Genomic DNA, 19,653 nt, shown 5'->3' with positions numbered 1-19,653 from the left:
TTTGTAGGCATCAGTTGTCGTTCCAGCTAATCCTGCTGCCAAAACCTCCACCTCCATGCAACGGGTGGCAGGAGTTGATGGCAGTGCCAAGATGAACTACTTCAGGCAGCCCTAAAGCATGCCCACCTCCCTCCCCTCTGGCCTTGAAGGCCACTACTCTTGTACAATGTAGAGGAGATGGGACCTTTAAAGCACAGAGGAGAAAGGGTCTTAATAGATGAGGGACTATTAAGATATAGGAAAACATTAGGTTATGCAGGCAAAGGAACTGCAGCACCCTAAACCAGCTGCAACGAGAGGAAGCACTGAGTGCCCTGTGGCTCATGCCCCAATCATGTTTCTCCCACCAACACATCATACCTTCCAGGAGAGGATGTGGCAGTGCCTGCACAGCTGAAGCGTGTCACCATACTGCTCCTTCCGTGGGTAACACCTTATGAGCTTGAAGTACATCTTCTTCCAATCCAGCTGTCCCTTGTCAGATAAGATTAGCCGCTTGCGAATCTGAAAGAAAAAAAATTATCAAAATGCAGGAGGTCAAATAATGTCTTTTTTTTTTCTCTTCAACTCATGTTGTTCTCCTCTCCCTTGAATAACTGTCATCCTTGCTGGTCCTGTAACAGTTCTCTTGTAACACCAAGAAAGCTCCTGCTCTGAATACCCAGTTATAACCAGCTTCCTGATGGCAACAGCCTCACCTGATACTATTATCAGGCTCTATCCCCATTTCATGAATATTACTGTATGAAGGCCTGAAATCCTAGGAGCTATTTCATACTACTTTAACTACTGTCTCTGGCTGGCAGGAAAGTGAGTATACTCGCATTTAACAGTTTCAGAAGCATTTTGCTTTTTCATTGACTCTACTAGTCAGTGATTTGTCACATTAGCTTGTGAGACACCCATCTTTCTTTTAGGGTTCATTAGTTGCAGAAACTGGATTTGAATTTACTTGTTAATAGAAATAACTTCCTTAGAGTCACTTCCAAAGTCAGATCTAGGGTGAGCAAATAAAGCCAAGTCAGCAGAGAAATCTGGCACATGGTCCCTAAAGTGCAGAGGTCTGGCACAAACACCCTAGACATTCACCCATAAACAGAGAGAGGGATTTTTGTTTGTTTAGAAAAAGTTTAGAAGACCCCAGATGATTACCAGCCTGCAAAAGGCCAAGATGTTTACACAGGTACAACATGGGTAGCAGCAGGGCTGTTTTCCACATACTGACCTGTCACTAACGAAAACAGCTCAGAGGGGATTTCTTGCTCTAAGGGGAAAGAGTATGACTCATTGCTCATGGACCACATCCACTGGGATTCTCTGCAAGGGTGTCAGTCCCTGGGACATCGGGGTGATTGCTGGAGCCTGCCTGCACGTTTTCCCTGCGCACGTGGGGCGAGGAGCAACTGCATGACTTGCAGTTGTTACCACCTGGATTAGGGTTGAAGAAGTTCACCATATGACTAATTCCTCAGGTCCTATTTCAAGAATCATTGCTGTGGTATGCAAAATCCTCTACATAAGTCATCTTCACAGCCATTCTCATGTCAGCCTGTATTACCAGCTTGCAGCACAGCCCTTCGATCCAAGCGATAGTCAAGTAAGAGTTCCCTACTCATGGAGCTCACTTGCTAGCAGATTACAAGCAACTGGTGGCAGTTTGCATCCCTTCTTGTACCTGTCTGTCTGTAAAGTGATACTGGCAGAGTTTCTTCCACAGCAGCCGGTCTTCGCTGAGCACTTGCAGGTCGGGAGCCACCTGACCAAGGCTAACCAGGTCTCTCCCATCACTCAGTCGTTGCATGATGTTCAGTTGTAAGCACAACGGCAAGTCTGTGAAAGTGGTTCCTTTAAAGGCAGGCTGGAAGAGACAGAAAAAATTGAGTTCACAGCAAGCTAAAAACCCAAGCAATTCAAGCTTGCAGTGGAGTTACCGCTTTTTAAGCATTGTTCTTCACATAAAGAATAAGGAGCAGTTCCCTCTTCTGAATAAGGAGACATTGTACAGAGACATTTAGCCTCCTGCCTGAGAACAGTTTGAAATATCCTCAAGGAAGGGGACATGTATTTGTATTACAGTAGTTAGAAGGACAGTTGCAGTCCAAGCGTCCTTTTCCCCTTCTCGTCCATCCCACGTCCATACTTGTGAGACTATGCTCCCAGAAGCACCACCACCAGCTTTCACTACAGCAGGACACTGGCTACGTCATGGTATCAGCTATTAACTATCCAGGTGTCTCCACCATGAGGGACATTGGCATTACTTTTCAAGTTCAGCCTCCTGTTACACACATTGCTGGGAATCTCACACTCTTCTGACATGTTTTAGCTTATATTGTCACAGGATCCTGCTTTAACCACAGCAGTGGCTGATGAGTACCCACAGCAGGATTCTCCCTGCACAGCTTCCCAGGCCACTGCTGGCAGGGCTAGCATTTCCTCTGTGAACGCTTGAAAGACATGCCCCTTTGCCAAGAGCTGCAGCCATGTTTTTCCAGGCTGTTCAGCCACACCAAAGCACATCCTAGCCTAAAGAGCCAAAAGTCACCTTCACCCAGTTTACATAGGGTCCAGACTGTTTTGCAAGTCCATATGGCAGCACGGGTCCAGGAAAAGTTGACCACAATGCATCAGCGGGTCCTGCACTCAGGGCAACCCAAAGCACACGTGGGAGCAAAGCATCAGCCAGGACCACAACCCAGGCTCCGGCTGCTCCAAAACCAGCCCCAGCCTTATTAAGGCAAACAGCAGCTTTTAGGATTGGTCCCCAATAAAGAAACAATGTTAGACAGATGTGCCAAGTTTATCATTTACACTGCACAGAGTTGCTGCTATTTTAAGTCACAGAGTCACAGCACCCATCTTGCAATTGGCAGCGCTATTAACCGTTTCAATCAAGAAGCATTCAGACTGCCATCAGGCGAGGAACACTGTATGAGGCTGTTTTTAATCATACAGTCCTATCTCCAGCCACCCCATTGCATGTGAAACTCCACAGTCACAAGTACGTCTGTACACAAACAGCTCCCACCTTCCCTCCAGTGCCCCAGTGACTAGCCTGCCTGGACCATGCAGCACTGCCTGGTACCTGCAAGGACCACAGCTTTTCAGCCAAGGCATCATTTTTGGCCATCTCCACCAGCAAGACGGGCCTGAAACAACCCCTCCAGGAATGAACTCTCTGCCATCTCCAAAGGGTATTTCTTCCCATGACAGCTTTAACCCTGCATGCCAAGAGTTAAGCTGCAAGCGCACTGCCTTGTGGCACACACAATTGTACCAAGGAAGCATCTACAAGTCCAGGCACACCATCCCTACCTGTCCCTTCCATATCAAGGAAGAATGCACTGGAGCCTCAGATCACCTCCCGTTGATCTCCCTTGCCAGCCTGTCTTTTGCACTCTCTCTACATAAGCTTTGCTGGGGCACAACAGGCAGGACTAAGCTCAGAGGCCCTTGGGTCAAAAAACCCCAAAGTTATGTCTTATTTCTGAAGAAACCAGTTTGACTCAAGCAAATCCTTACAGGTTTTCTGAGTCAGGGCCAAAGACTTATCTGCTACTTCTTTTCCCTCAGTACTCCTTTCCAGGACTTTTCAAGCATTACTTTTTTTTGGAGAAGGAACAGATTACATCAGAGCAGATCAGTATGCTGTCACTTTCTGGACAGAGGGTTTTTTTAAAGCAGCTCTAGGACACTCAATATTTTGCAAGTTGGTTTTTTTTTTTAATGTTTAGGTCTTGGCTGTTGCAAGACATCCCCCACCTCCAGAAACACCAGAAGCACTCAGTGCACTGTAAGCAACTGGCTGCACAGAGCTGTGCTTGTTCTTCCTTCCTCTAAACTCAGCTGGTTTTGTTCTAGCTTGACCTAAAGCCATCTTCAGTGGTGTAGGGTTTTTTTTGCAAACTCAACATTTATTTTATTTTAGAAAAGTGTCTGTAAACATATGCATAAGTATACATAAAATCCAGTTCTGTTCACAAGCAATACTTTGAGGCACTTTTGTCTGGATAGGCAGAGTTCTTTGAAATGCCTATCTGGGCTTTATGAGGGCCTCAAGTAAAAGGAAAAAAAACACCCTGTACTACTGAGTTAAGCTGGAGGAGGTAGGTCCTGACCTGTGGTGCACTCAGGGCAGCAGATGTGTGGGTGGAGCTGGCCCTGGCAGTGTCCAAGCACAGGGCAGCTCCCCAGCTCACAGACCTGCTACGCCGCAGCAGCCACTCTACAGTAAGGCCAGTACTTCCCCTGCAGGGCAAAGGCAGCTGCAGCCCAAAAGCAGGCACCAGAAGGGACAGCAGAGGTGGGACAGAGACCACCATCAGATAAGGCACTGCTGCTTTTGCAGCTCTTCAAACTCTCGTGGACCTCCCAGAGTCTTCTGTGTCCTGCAGCCTGCATTACTCTGAATGACTGGAAGTTGTTTCCTGGAGTTCCCAGAGAACACAGCCATGTAAAATGATGAAAAGCAGACGTTTTGCTTAATCCTTTGCTCTTTGCCTCTCTGCTTGGACCCACCAGGGAGAAACGTGCTTTTTATATTCCCTTAGGCCATGCCATGGTCTGCCCAAGTGGGACTTTCGCAGCACAGTTCACTGTGGAGAAGTCCTACAAGGGGCATATGAACACAGAGGTCAGTACTGGGGAAAAGCTTTAGCATTTCTGTGGAGGAAATATCCATTTGAGGTGAAAAGAGTCTAGACATGGTTCTGGGCAACTGGTTGTAGGCATCCCTGCTTGAGCAGGAGGGACAAGGTAACCTACAGAGGTCCCTTTCATCCTCAACCCTTCTGTGATTCTGTGAAGTGGAGCAAGTTCAGATTTGATTCCCATGCAAAGTCAGGTTAGGAATTTATCAACTAATACATCTTCCCCATCCACACAGACACTGTTGAAAACACAGATGTTGTGAAAGCAGGACTCGTCCGGCTGGAACAGGCAGCTTCAGACTACTGGAAGAATCATTGATTTTTTCAGCCAGGAAGCATGAAGTTATGCAGCTATTTGGGAATTTGCATTTAATTTACAGATTAAACCTCAACTATCTGATAAACAAGTTTTGAAGGCAATTTCTCAGTTTGAGAAAGACCAAGCTGACTTTTCATATCGAGGCCTAATCTCTGAAGACTCTCAATCTCAAGGGGGGGAGATGGTTTCCTGCCCAGCTCTGTTCACACCACACTTCATGGCCATTAAGGAGTGAAGCCACAGTCTGTGACCAGTAACAGTGAGTATGATCCTGGGTCATGTACGCTGAGTTTGAGTTAAGGCACACAAGTAGTGCTAGGAATGCATCCACTTATTTTGGCAACACCAGGTCCCTCCCCAGCACTGTGCTTGCACTGGGAGTACAGTGGGATGCAGTCACCCAAATGAAAGCTGTTACGTGAGAAGGTTTCACGAAGAAGCCACATTATTTTTAGCTTTGAGGATTTGTGCTTACCCTGGTGATCTGAATGTTGTTCAGTTGCTGCTGCCAGTGGAGAATACTCTCCATCCTGTGCACCCACATGTTGATGTTTCCAACGAGGACAGACTTGCCGACCCGTTGAACTAACGTGCAGAGGGATGTGTAGAGGGTCTGCAGCAGTTCCCGTATTAGCCTGATGTTCTGCTGATCTTCAAGTACTTTGGAGGAACAGGAAATGTTAAAAATGCAAACCACCCAAATCCTTTTCTGAATCTACACGTTTCTCAGGTAAGTCATGTTATCTGCTATAACAACCTCACAGGCCAAGAAAGCCAGCCTGTGCTTTTCTTTTTAAAGGAAAGCACTTAAACATTAGCCAGATACAGCAGCAGCAGGTTAGACAGCTGATGGAAAGAGATCCTCCCAGGATAAGCAGATGAGGCATCTGCCCTTTCTGCAGCACTTCCCATTTCCAGCCACTGGCAACCAGCCAGCTTTCCCCTCCCATATGTGCAAGAGGTTATCTGTATGCACCTCTTCCCCTGTCCGCCCCAGCTGATGTGCGGCAAGACAGCTCAGGATCTCCTTTCTTATTATGTACACGCACACACACACACACTAACAGAGCGCTCAATTCGCAGGCTTCATCAGAGCTGAAGCATCAGGGAGGGAAGCTGCACATCACAACCACAGTTCAGCCTCCCCAGCAGGTGAAGACAGCCCTCAAGCTTTCCTTTCCTCCAGAGCAGTGGGAGCACTTGATGCAGCAAACTGGCAACAAGGCGGCAGCAGATACTACAGATGTGCCAGGCTGGGGGCAGGAGCAGCCATCTCTTCTGCAGTCAAAAAATAGGACTCAGTAGGATGCAGAAGGGGTGGCAGCAAGGAAAGTTGGAGAAGGAGGAATCGCCTCTCAGATACCTACCAAAATACAGATATTTCTTCCCACTTCCCCTCCACCCCCCATAGTCCTTCACTGAGGGAAAGTGGAATGGCACTACAGAAATAAGCAGTGGTGCCCCTCTTCACCCATCTCACATCGCCTGTTCTTGAGGATGTGGTTCACACAGAGTACACCAGATTAAATCAGACTCCTCCTCCTCCTCCCCCTCACTGTTTCCATTTCTTACCTTTCTGCACCACTTTTTCCAAAATGTTCATGTAGTTTTTCTGGGCAATGCCACTCAGTGACGTCAGCTGAGACTTTGCTATCAGCTCCAACAGCTGTGGATAAAAATAGAAGTTGCAAGCCTTAGAGCACAGAGATACCTTTCTAATCTTGACTCCTGGTCACATGACACAGCAAAACAGTCCAGAGACTTGTTTGTTGCTTGAAAATAAAAGGGAGACAGAACGACAAAGCAAGCTAATGCAAAGGGGGAGGAGAGCAGAAGCCAAATAATTAAACCCACAGCGAAAGGGGTGGAAAAAAGGCATTCTAATGATCTTCAGGGGGGAAAAAAAGGCTTGATTTCATGGTTCAGAGATGCAGAGAAACCACAGAGCAGTGCTCACACTGACAGCCTCTATTCACACCGAGGGAACAACGAACAGCCAACGTCACCGTCCTTCACTGGGGCATAAACAAGCAGCATCATTAGGGAACACGAGCAAATGCCTGTTTGGATGGGGACATTATTGATGGGGCATTAATGAGACTCAGACTCCACAATTTACGTCAAACTCCTGGGTTGCATGAGTTTTGTCAGAGTGCTGTCGCCACAGCAGAAAGGTTAAGCACTATATTAAAAACAAACCCTCCCTCCCAACAAGGCCCTATTCCCCCAAGGTTTCCTCCTGTCTGTTCAGCTCTTACAGCTCTAACTCCAAATCATCTTTCCCTGTTTGTCCTGTTTACTTGTTAACCTCCCTAATGGAAATCTTGCTTTTACTTTCAATTAGAATTTGCTCCCCATCACTGATCTCCTGACTCACGTACAAGCTGAACGCTGAATTTGGGCTACAGTTGCTAAAGGAAGCATTTCCCACAGGAAAAATGCCTTCTCCTCCCCGGCTCTCTACCACCACAAGGACAGCTGTGGAAGTTTCCTATGGATCATGCTCTGCAGAACATGTGGCCCATGATCTTCCAAGCCTTCCTCCCTTCCCCCAGCATTATATAAATACACAGACTGTTCACGTGTCAGTCCATTTGTTTTGGATGTACATAGCCTTCTGTTTTAATTTAGAAAGGAAAGGAAAAACCTTTTATGCCACAAATCAATCAACACATTACCACATGACTAGCTTATTAATCCTTTATCTTCTGCAGCTATGGTATCCCATTGCTGGCACCACAGAGAGCTCAGAGGTGCGACTACTTTTGTCAAGTAACTAATCAATTCTTGTCAAAAGCCATCTAAGCTGTGGGCTGAACTGTTTGCCCTGCTATAAGAATGACAGGAATGTATCCAAAAAGTCACCGGCAGCTTGCCATGAAGCAGGGAGCTCAGGGAGAGATATTAATGCAGTCATTCGCCTGCTCTGCTCATCTCGGGCACTGGCATGTGACTGCCACTTAGGAGTGGTGAAGTCGCCTAGAGTGACCAATCTCTTCTTCCGTTTAATTTCCAGGCCAACAGCATCATCAGATGGCTTTGAGTTTACAGTCTATTAATATCTCGTACCTCGCATGACCGAAAGAAAACAAGATGAAAAAGAGACCTGCGCTAACTCCTGTGAAGGGCAGGATGCCTGTTTTCTTGGCTCGATTGGGAGCAACAAGGGATGCAGGAGAGTTGGGTAGTGTTTACTGCGCAAGCATCAGTGGATCTTCTTGCTATATCAGCTGAACTGAGACCACAAGAACTAGATACTCTTAAAAACAAGGCAGTTTGCAAGATGTTTGGAAGGTTTTAAAACAATGTCTTTTCTTAACTTCACGAAATACTAGAGGAAGAAGGAAAAAAAAAAAAATCAGTGTCCCAAAGTAGTATGTAATACTCTGCTTACACTAAACTATTTAGTCTTCAGACCTTTGATTACAGCGATCAACTTGCCAGACTCCATCTGCACATTAGCCCCACATGCACCCAGATCAGCTCTTCTGTGCATAAACAACTGCTGTCTCCAGATTGTACCGTTCTGGAACTGGCACAGAGACAGCTTCCTCCAGGCTGGGTGTTAGCAATGTTGTGCCCGTTACTGAAAACACCAAAACGCACCCAGTGATCTGCATCACGTCATGCAATACCATAAGAGCTAGGTGCCAGGGCCATTCTTTACGAGGAACAAGAATAAAAATCTGTTCCTTGAAGAACTTTAAATTGGTACAAAATTAATTTAGCCAAAGGAACAGATTCAAATTTGCCTTGTCTGTGTTTATCAAGGTGCAATTTATGTTCAGTGAACCAGCTCAGATATCATGTGTCACCTCTCTTCCTCTGCAGCAATAAACACAAGATGAAATTCCATACAAAATCTATGTTGTGAATACTTCTAGGGCTACTCTGCTCCCCAGGGACTGGTGGCTGAAGCGACTGACTAGCCCGCCAAATCCAAAGACATTTTTTATTCTTCTGTGCTCATATAACACACAAAAAACAGGTAAGCAATACAGTTAATCTGTGTCCCACGTGCTCCAGTGCACTGAGGGTCTTTTAGTGTTGGCACAGACCCAGCAGAGTAGGGTCTCAGTTAGTGGACAGCCAAACTGGGGTCTACAGCACTATAAAATAAATCAATGTTGCCACTTGCATAATACAGACTAAAAGCAGACTGATGAATCAGATTAATGCTGAGTAGGGTAAAAAGGCTGGAGAGCTGCAAGCATGTGTTATGTTGCAGTTGCATTAAGTCCAGCCCACACTCAACTGAGAGGGACAGATGGTAAGAGAGAATGCACAGGGAAAGGTAAAGAGCAATTTTAAAAGGCTTGCTTTTCAAAAACACTAAGCGATTGCATTTCAGCCAATTCTAACTGGAGCTGGAAAATCTGCATCACCTCCTGAAAACAGGGCATTAGATCCCAATTCACTCTTTCAACTCCTCAGAGGTTGTAAAAGGCAACCTGGTAGCTTCCCCAGAAAATCCTTCCTACTGCCTTGCCCCTATTTTGTTTGCTCTCAGGGCTCTGCAGGAGCCATGGAGAAAAGCCAAGAGATGCAGTGGGCTATTCCAGAGCCTCTGCAAAGCTGGCAGGATGCAGCCTGCTCACATCCTCACAAGTGGGATGGGGCTCCTGCTCAAACCTCACTAGCAGTCAGTCTGCAGCAGCTGGTGCAACGAGCCACATAGCTCAGGGAGCAAAGCAGGTACTCCTATCATAAGCACATAAGCACAAGGGAAAAAACCAGCAAAAAAACCCCCAGTGCCATGTGGGAGGGAACAAGGGCCCATTTCAGGGCCACAAAAGCATGTTGCCCTGCACCCATGACTGCTGTGCACAGCATTGCTTAGACCTGCTACAGCCAGATGGCACTTCTGCCACTGTCTTGGTTCAACATGGGGGTGCACGGGCAATCCATACCCCAAATAACCCACAGCTAGGGGCTTACAGCAGACAGCCAAAGAATCCCCAGCAGGCCTGCTGCACCAAGCAGGAGGGTGTAACCTTGCCTCAGAAAGGGAAATGCTTTGTAAGGATTAAAATCACAAGTCTCTAACTACTGAAGTGTAAATCCCCCTTGGAAAGCCCCAGACCAGCTATGGGGAAGCTGGACGGCACCCTGTGGGGACCCGTAAGCTCCTCCTAGTTGGCAATGTGGTTCATCACATCTGGATTGCTTAGAGAAACATATTACAATGAAAAATTCCTCTCTAGCCCCCCCCTTACTCTCACGGCCCTTCACTTTCTGTGACTGAAATGTCACATTGGCTTTCGGCTGGGAGGTAGAGCAAGAGCAAGGCGAGTTATAATGATTTACAGCGCAGGTGCTGACAGATCTCCATGAGACAGCATCAAGCTGATATTCTTTCAGCACAACATAAATCCAGGACTCCCGGAGCTAACTGCTATAAAAACTTAAGAAAAAAATTTAAGAGACTATTTTAGAAGGCTGCACGCTATCTAGATCATGTTATTCCAGAACTGCTGTGCCCATGCAGCTTAACCTGACCCAAGCTTTTATGATCAGAAACAGCACTTTCCCTTGAGACACTACTACATAACCATCATATGACAAATCTTTCTGAAGGAAGCAGCCTGCAAAACCTCGCTGTCATCTGAACAGAGTGTTCCCAAAGGAGAACCAACAAGTTCTGGGCTGCAGGCACTTTTGTCTCTGCTCACATTACTTATGCTTACAGAATTCCTCCAGCCTTTTCATTGAATCTGTAAGAACAGAGAAACCAGGCTTCAAGACCAAGAACAGTTTAGGTCCTCTGGGTCAGTCACACACTTCTTACTAGCTCTGAAAAGGAACATTGTCCTGTAACATGTAGCAGATGCTATAGTTTAAAAGATCAGCAAGGACCAAGCCATGGCACCAATACCTACACTTAGCACTTCCAGCACTGTATCAGCAGACTGTCAAGACAAGATTGATGCTGGAGCAAAATTTCTTCCACTTCAGTTATATGAATTCACGGGCTACAGAGGATGGTATTTGCCCATGAAAAATTCCTGCCAAGCTTCTTGCAGCTCACACCTCCACCTCACTCGAAAGAGGTGCCCATTTTATCAGTGCACCATTAGGAACTCCAAGAACTTAGCTTGGGTGTATCTTAAGAAGCAGACACTTCTGTACAACAAAAAAATCAGCACTGAAAACACTGTAGCACTTGAGTTCAAAGATATTCAGAACGGAATGCTTGAAGAAAGACAAGTCGATGTTCAGCCTGAAAGCCCATCTTGCTATCAGCAGTGATGTAGCTTATTTCTCTGTAGGGCAAGTTTGGGTGCAGCCAGCAGAATCCCACGCCTGCAGCTGTTTCTCTCCCTTCTTCCCCTACAGATATCCTCATGTTCTCCCCCAGACTTCAACTCTAAACTTCCCTCCTTGGAAAGCATTTGTTTAATGTCACACTACTTAGTTCATCAGATACCCTGAGCAACGGGTAGAACTAGAGAGAACAAGGAGAGGGAGGGAAGGGAAAACTGTTTTGCCTGCCAACGTTCAAGGCATTTTCCATGTGACAGATTGCTCATCTGTGTGCTCTAGGAGGCCTGCGATTTGCAAAGGACCATAAACAAGATCCACATCTAGGCAGAACTTTTCATGAGTAAATCTGGCACATAAGGCATTTTATGAGCTACTATCCACCAGAGACTTGGCCGATACAAGCCTTTCATTTTAAGAAGTCAGTTTTATATTTGATCCATGGTACCAGGTTTAATATTTTCTTTAATCTGCCAAACCACAAGTCAGCCTCAATTAGAAAGCTTCGTACTTCTCAGCAGTGCTGTATCCTTAAGACTACTGGGGGGAAACTACTCTTAAAAGCTCAGAAGAGAGTTAATTTGTAGAAACAAGGACACACGCTGACTTCCATACAGAACACTGCTGTTTTGGATACACAGTAGATTTGGGATTCTTTTATGAAGTCCTCACGGGGAAAAAGGGGGAAGAAGGTCAGCCTGAGCCTACTCACCAGGCCAGGCCAACTTCACCAAAATTTGAGTTTGCTTTTCAAAAAATGTAATGGGACTTCAGCTCAATCACTGCAGGCCCATGCGATCCCATCACACTGGGCTGAGCAGCAGAAGCCCATCACATGGCACAGCACAACCTGAGGCCATGCTTAGCAGAGGTCTTTGGAGTTCTTCATTGTCGTAAGACAGAAAGTCTGCCGAAGGGATCTCTGGAGCACCAGATACAAGTTTTGTTTTATTTTCTGCCTTGATATTTGACTAAAGGATTATAGCCTTGGCATGAACTGTTCCTTCCACAATAATCCTAAAGATGACATGGCTGTGTATATATATACACCCATTATCAGAAAGCACTGAGTACCTCAGTGCTGGAGATCACCTTTTCTGTACAAGCAGAAAAACAAGTTGTCCCAGGACCAGCAGAGCTAGGACAGCCTGGCTTCCCATGGACTTGTATCCTGCTTTGCCTCCCCCAGCATCCCCACTCCCTGCCACCGCCCTGCAGCGAGACATCCAAGTGATTGCCAGTGCCCTTCCTGCACAGCGGGTGGGTAATCACCCCCAATGCCTGGACCCTTGCCAGGATGATGGAGATTTTCACAGGCTCCTTGTCACCTAGACAAAAGGTGAACAAACCAAGGTCAACTTGCACAGATAATTTCTTCCTTAGATACTTCTCATGACATTTGACTTGGCAAAGGGAAAGCAATACCAATGCTGCTTGCTCCAGAACCTAAAACCTGAACAGCTGGTGCCTCACCAGTGATCAACCGCTGATGAGATGTGAAAAGGAGCTGTTTATAAACAGCCTCAAGTTAATAACAGATTTTTTTTTAAGCTTATTGAATTCCAAACCTTGACAAGCATTCTGAAATTTGAGATCAATTTGCAGATCACATGCACATAAACATACAGCCCTCGGGACAGTAGCTCCCCCAACCACTACCACCCCCCTTGGCTACCCAGCACCAGACGAGAAGCCCTAATGCAAAGCTCTTATGGAAAGCCAGAGTACAGGGAACCTGGGACTGACGACTCCTTCCTACCAACTGATGGTGTCAGGACTAACCAAATGCTTCACCCACTGAAACCGCTGCCAGTCACTCAGGATTAAGAGCACGATAACCCTTAACAGAGAAATTAAGATCAGTGCCTCCAAGAGGTTCAGCCTATCCTCTCATTCCTAAAACGCTCAGCTCCCCAGAATCTCTCCTGTATCACCTCAAAGGAGACAAAGCTCCACAGCCCTCGTGGAGCTGGAGCCTTCTGTGCGAAGAGGTCTGCACTGCTCTACGGCCTCTGCAGAGAACCCATGCTCCTTTTGGGGCTACAGGAATCACATTAGAAGCCGAAGTGAGAACTGAAGAATTAGAAGCTAAGTTTTCTGGGTTTCAGAAGTGAATTTCACAATTGAAAAGCAACAGGAATGCTAGGCTAAGGACAGCCCATCTTCTACATTACAAAAACCTCTCTCCCTCTCCGTTTTGACAGATCGAAGAGGGGGGTTTGGGCATCTATCCACACAACTTCCATCAATTACTTCAGGCAGCAAAGCCCAAAACTCCAACTTGCGTGCTTGGACTCCCTCTTTGCCAGTGCTTCCCATCATCCAACTGGTGCTCAGTTCAGAGCCTCCACCACCATCACAGCAGAACAAACCCTGGCCTTTCACTCACCCTGACGACATAGTTGAATCGCCTGGAGTCCAGGATAGCACTGGAGAAGTCAAGTCGGTTGAAGGCTTCTCCCAAGGTGCAGTAACCATGGCGCTGAGAAGAAAAAACAGTCTGGGTCATGTTTTGGTAGATGCAAGTCCAGACAGCACCAGGAAGATGTGACCCAGGGCAACTCAATTTAGCAAGTTAATGGGTACAAACCATGGGACCAGGTCACAGCCGGAGGAGGCAGGCTTGTCTCCCACAGAGCCGCACTTACTGACATCAAGACTGGGCACGGCCCAATGTAGATTATAGTAGTTTCCCAAGAGTGACCCGAGCTCTGCTCATGACCCATGAATTTACGGGTGAGAACAAGCCACACATTCCTGGGGTTCAATATGTAGCACAAGTTCAGGGCGGTCTCATACAGCCGCTTCTCTCCATGAGCGCAAGCGAGCCGTTGTGATGAATTCCAATGATTTTCCATGTTAGGACTGTACTGGGTGAAAGCCAAGAACAGTATTATGGCTTGGTCTGCAAATGGCTGGTTTTTTTTAACTGGGGGAAGCAAACAAGTCATATTTTAAACACATGTACAAAGCTTTGTACAGCAGGCCCTGGCTCCCTGATCAGGGCTTAAAATCATTACTGAAATTCCAACCACAAGCCAGATCTTCCACTTATCTCGTAAGAGCTTCTGTTGATTTATATCAGCCTAGGATCTTCCACCACTTGGAAAAAACAGTAGAAAAGGGAACAAAGAACCTACGGAGGCACTCACCTCTTTTGTGCTCCCCTTGTGAACATAGATCCACTTCTCCTGGTGGAAATCTGTTTGGACAAAGACATGTTTTGCTCAGTTAATCCTCCACCTTGCAGAGGGCTGCATCTGTTCTGCTCACATCACTTACTGCCCCTTTTAGTACAAATGAAGTTATTTTGTGTTTACACCACTGCACTCAAAACCAAAACCAGCAACTTGCTGAGCTGCATTGTTTCCATATTGCTTCAATATTGCGACCCTGAGCCTTAGAAAGGGCTTCTGTTTCAGTGACACAGCCCAAGACTGTAAATCTTTAATCTGCCAGCCACAGATATACCATAGCATCTCCTCTTCTTTGGTCCCAGACAGTAAGTGTGGCTGACAGCCAGGTTCTGTTGTTATTGATTTTATTAACTATTTATTACCTTGGTTACAGGCTTGGGATTGAATGTCAAATTTGAAGTTGAACAAAATTGTCATGAGACACCAGGCATGTGGGAGAGAGCTTTTAGCAGTGAGGTCAGGCTCAGAGGAGCATGCTTATGCTTGCAGCTAACTTGCTAAAAAAGAAAAACCTAGTTGGGACCAAAATTCTCCTATTTCTAATTGCCCCTCCCTTCCCTCAGATGGGAGAAGTCTCATCCACTCCCCAAAATAGCTTCCCTGTACCCACCACATGCTGCTAACTCCATTTGCAGAAGAGTCCTTACTGTAACAGTAGTTATGCAGCTCATTCCTTCTCCCACCCGATTCTCACATGGACCTTTGACCCCTTCTGCCACACACTCACAATTCAACAGCTAGCCTAAGAGAAATTAATCTCCCCATCCTGCTAGACTCCTGCTATCCTCCTGGAGTCTTTTTCCACCTAAGGATGCAGCGATGTGCTCCTGTCTGGTACTGTGAGCACAAGGACAAACATTGTCTTAGTTACAGGCATGCAGACCCTGCATCAGGCCTGTTTAAATAGTAGGTCACAGCAGAATCCAGCCCAAAACTGTCATGGTAACATTTGTTTATTCAGAGAACCAAATGCACAGAGGGGCCAGACTTTGGCATCAGTTTCTGAAATCCTGGGGGATGCACAATGAGCTAATAGTAGTGTGGGAATTGTAACTCATTTCCTCTGTGTATGTTTACATTTATAGCCTTCACATCTAACTTGTACCTATCTTGCCATCAGACCAATGCAGACCTTGCTGTCCCTGTGGGCTCCCCCGAGTCCTCCCACAGTGCACCATCTGAGACCCCAGGCTGCTCGCTGTGCGAACAGCAAGATTTCAAACCTTCTATTGTTTTGAGCAAGCTGAAGTCTTACTTCATTTTTCATGCACTCCACACAGAGATAGGATCAAAGCTCAGATTCAGGCTTGTAGCCTCCAGTCATGTAGATTAGTACTCAACATGCATATGGAAGAAGAATAAATTTAGCTTGTTGTGCAGAAGGAAGTCTACAGGGGGAAAAACTGGAACTGGTTCATTTGAATGTACCATAGGAAAAAATTACCCTTCTTCTGACAAACACAAATGACAAAAATTTGAACACAACAAGCACAACTCCTCAGAGCAGGGATTACTAACGGGCATAAATCTTCATGTTAAACTGTATCCAAGTTTTCTGCTTAGGTCAAACATGGGCACAAAGCCCTTTGAGACGCTCTGGAAGACTCCTCATGCACTGTGCAAAAACCATAGATATGAAGCATTTTCCATTCTCCCACAGCAACTTTTATTTAAAAAAAGTCCAAACAGACATCTTACATTGAATCTTGGCTTTGTTATTCAGCAGGTCTTTTTTTCTCTTCTTGGCAGCAACATCATAGTTCAGACTGTTGAAGAGATTCTCTTTGTTGTGATCATCCTTTTTACAAAAGCTGTGAATGACACAAAGCAAGCATTCTGTTTATTTCTGCGGTCTGCTAACACTGTTTCCTGCAAGGAGAGAAAATACACAGGTTTTCATTGTGAGCTCCAAACCTGCCTCCTCACAGGCTGCTCAAGAAGTCTGCATGCAGTTTTGCATCCAGTAATGGTATTTTTAGATGAGCCTCTGGTGCCTCATTGCTGTGCTAGCTAAGCAGACAGGAACAGGTAATACAAATTGCAGTTAGTGCTGGGGCACTGCTGGGCAGTCTTCTTTTCCTCCCTTTAACCTGTTTCTATCTTTAAGTAACACCGTATCCTCCTACTGTAGGTGGATACTCTGAGCCAACCAGACTTCTGTGGAAAGATATCTAGACATCACTGAGGAAATATATATGCACTCAATATTTATTAATCAGAGTCCCTACATAACAGCTTACAGGAAAAGCTCAGCTGAGCTTCAGCCTTGGCTGGTGGTTTTCCAAGCCCCACATAGTAGTGGCTGTACAAATTAACAGCTAGGATCTCTTGTCCAAGACCGCCCATCTTCTGCATTTGCTGGAGGTCTGCTGTAACTATATTATTAGCAAAGGGAGCTATAACCCCTTATTTTCTTTGAGGGCAATGAAAGACCATCTATAGAGGCTGTGCATCAACATCTCCACATTCTGCAGACCTGCAAACCAGGAGATCCAAAAAGCAATGCAAAACTGAGAAGCCCCTGGGCAGCCACAGTGCTGCAGCACAGATCCCTGAGGATGCGGGGGGAGGGCAGCACCCACCAGCAGCTCTTGGCAGAGACCCCCCTGGACACAGCATGCTGCCCAGTGCTGCAGAGATGCCTTGCAGGTGCTGGGGAGAAGACAGGTGATGTATCCAGTAGAACAGAAGGGAGCCACCCCCACTGCTTTAGCAGCTAGCGAGGTATGGGAGACTGCTATGTGCAGGTCTGAATTCAAAGAAGGTTCCCAGGCACCTCACTGCACCACTCAGCTGCTGTGGCAGTGCTGGTCTAGGACACCCCCCCGAGCTCTGACAGGCACTGAAACACACTGCTGCTCAGTGCTGGGCAAGCTTCCTGTGACAGCCACGAGGACCCTTACGCAGCCAGGCTGCTTCCTCTACAGACCTTGTGTTTACACTGTTTAGCCTCAAAAAAAGAGAGCACCATACCAACTCATACCTCCAGCAGCTATTCAGCACAGGCTCCCACAAAGGCATGAAACTTGTGGGACAAGGCTCATTGTTTCCCCCTACTGATAAACAGAAACACCAGTCCAGGCCCACAGCCAGGAGAGGGAGGTTTGTGGTCTGTCAGCATCACCATGCCACCAGCATGTGCAGAAATCAAGTGACCAAGTCAGAGTTTCAGCCCCATGAGGGACTCTGACCTCCTCCAGCAGGGTCCAGATGGGTGTTCTGGTTTGGCACCCACACATGGTCCCAGAGGTGGAGGAAACCTCCTCCAGCTTCAGGACACCCCAAGCCTCAGCTCCCCCTTCCTGCTCCAAGTGCCCCCTTCCAAGGGCACCGCTCCTGTGGGCTCCACCACAGAGGGGGAACAGCAGCAGCAATACAGGCAGACAATATTCACAGCAGCAACAGCTTGGGGACCAGACACTTCTACCAGCTGGAGCTGGCTAAGAAGAACCTAAATATCTCAGCTGCACATTTCTCCCAACCGCACGGCTTTCCGCTGGTGGGACCAAAAGCAGAGAAGAGTATGTCAGTAAGGAAGAAGCAGTTTTGAGATGTTTAAGCTCATATTTTACCAGGGTTGCACAAAAGCAATAATGAGGCAGGTTAAGATGCCCCATGCAGTGGCAGAATCCAAGCCCAAGAGCACGAGACTGATCTGCTTTAAGTCTTACATGTCAACAGGACACCCTTGGCTGTTGGCTTCCTACTGAATGACTCTGTAATCTGAAACCTCATAACAGCAGTGGATGAATTCCAGTATGGGAGACACATTATTCCCCTGTTTATGTACTGCCAGGTTTCCACACACTTCTCCAAGGCATCCTGACAGGTTGAACAGTTGGGCACCAGGACCAGGCACTGCAAGGATCTCAGTCCAGGGCCAGTATGCCACCTCCTCCCTTTAATGGGAATGTATAAACCCATGCCAAACTCACTATTCCCAACACAAATCCACCAGCCAGATATTTTTCTACCTTTCTAAAATCAGATGCTTTGGATCCTAAACTTGATTTTTATTTACAGCTTGGATAAAAAGGGCAGGGGGTATAGGGAGCTACATGACCCGCCTTGCGCAAGAGCTCAGCAGCAGTTCACAGTGAATCCCTGTTTGCTCCGAGTCCCTTCGTCACGGGCATTCCTAACCCATCCCTCAGCCCGGTCCCAGCAAACCCAAACCCGACTGCGCACTGCCGAAAACAAGACACTGCTCTGCAAGAAAAGTTTGGTTTCGACAGGAGCAATCTGGCCGGGGACCACGACACCCACGCTGCTGCACAGGCTTCCTGCCCGCGGCGACGCACCATCTTGGGGGGTTTGTTGATGTTTTGCAGCCGCATTACTCAAGCGGCACATAAGGTACATTAGTCACGCGCTGGGGATGATTTATGGCTTCGGACACATCAGCCTTCTCGAGCCCGAGGGGCGGGAAGCCCGAGGAAGTGCTGTTTGGGGAAGAGAAGGAAAAGGAGGAAGGGGGGCACACCTGCAGAACCCCACCCCCCCCACCCCGGAGCGCTCGGCGATGCTCCCCCGGGCACGGCGCCCAGGCCCTGGGGCGGCGACTGTTCTCACCTTTCCCACCCCACCGCCGCGGGTCGGCGAGGGACCCGGGAGGAAGCCTCTGAGCCCCTGAGGAAGACCCGGTTTAAGGCTTACAGCGGGCCCGGGGAAAGCCTCCGCGCCCCTCCGCCGGCGGGCCCGGCCGCCCCAGCGAGGCCAGGGCCCCGGGTTACCGGCAGGCCCGCACATCAACTCCCCCGCCGCCGCCGCCGGGAGCGGGACGGCCCCGCCACGGGAGGGGGCGCAGCGCCGCCCTCCATCTTACCGCCCCGGCCCCCCCGCGACCGCACCGCGGCGCCCCCTGGCGGCGCCGCCGGGGGCCGGGAGCGGGGCTGGTACCGAGCCGCCGCCGCCGGTACCTGCTGATGTCGCCGACATAACCTCCGCTCTTCTCGTCCAGGAAGCGCGTCCAGCCGTCGGCCGTCTTCACCCAGCTCTGCCCGGGGGAGCGCCAGTCCTGGCCCAGGAACGGCATGGCGGCGGGGCGGAGCGGGACCACAGCCGGGGCCGGGATCAGGAGCGGCGGCGGCGGCGGCGCACGGCGGTTCGGCGAGCGCCGGGGCGGAGCGCGGCGGGGCGGCGGATGCCGAGGCTGCGGGCGCCGCGCCGCGCCGCCCTATTTATGCGGCGGCGGGGGCGGCGTGTTGCCGGAAGCACGAGGTAGCCC

The 19,653-nt window shown here is 48.0% G+C and overlaps 1 protein-coding gene across 2 annotated transcripts in view; it reads right to left on the bottom strand.

Annotated features, from left to right (window-relative positions):
• Positions 1 to 19,653, bottom strand: part of FBXO32 (F-box protein 32) — a 25,171-nt gene extending 5,518 nt beyond the window's left edge. Inside the window, exons 1-9 of one of the 2 annotated variants that reach the window (XM_064442133.1) lie at positions 19,346 to 19,653; positions 18,999 to 19,055; positions 16,125 to 16,237; positions 14,382 to 14,431; positions 13,619 to 13,711; positions 6,541 to 6,634; positions 5,444 to 5,628; positions 1,676 to 1,858; positions 361 to 504 (exon numbers count right to left, since the gene is read on the bottom strand). In XM_064442133.1, coding sequence (XP_064298203.1) covers positions 361 to 504; positions 1,676 to 1,858; positions 5,444 to 5,628; positions 6,541 to 6,634; positions 13,619 to 13,711; positions 14,382 to 14,431; positions 16,125 to 16,237; positions 18,999 to 19,055; positions 19,346 to 19,461 — 1,035 coding nt within the window. In that variant the 5' untranslated portion in view covers positions 19,462 to 19,653. The remainder of the gene's footprint in view (positions 1 to 360; positions 505 to 1,675; positions 1,859 to 5,443; positions 5,629 to 6,540; positions 6,635 to 13,618; positions 13,712 to 14,381; positions 14,432 to 16,124; positions 16,238 to 18,998; positions 19,056 to 19,345) is intronic. The other variant, XM_064442134.1, reaches the window with a different exon arrangement.

The sequence above is a fragment of the Phalacrocorax carbo genome, chromosome 2 (assembly GCF_963921805.1).
Source record: "Phalacrocorax carbo chromosome 2, bPhaCar2.1, whole genome shotgun sequence".
Taxonomy (NCBI): Eukaryota; Metazoa; Chordata; class Aves; order Suliformes; family Phalacrocoracidae; genus Phalacrocorax; species Phalacrocorax carbo.
The sequence above is the reverse complement of the archived record's forward strand: the minus strand, read 5'-3'. Positions and strand labels throughout refer to the sequence as shown.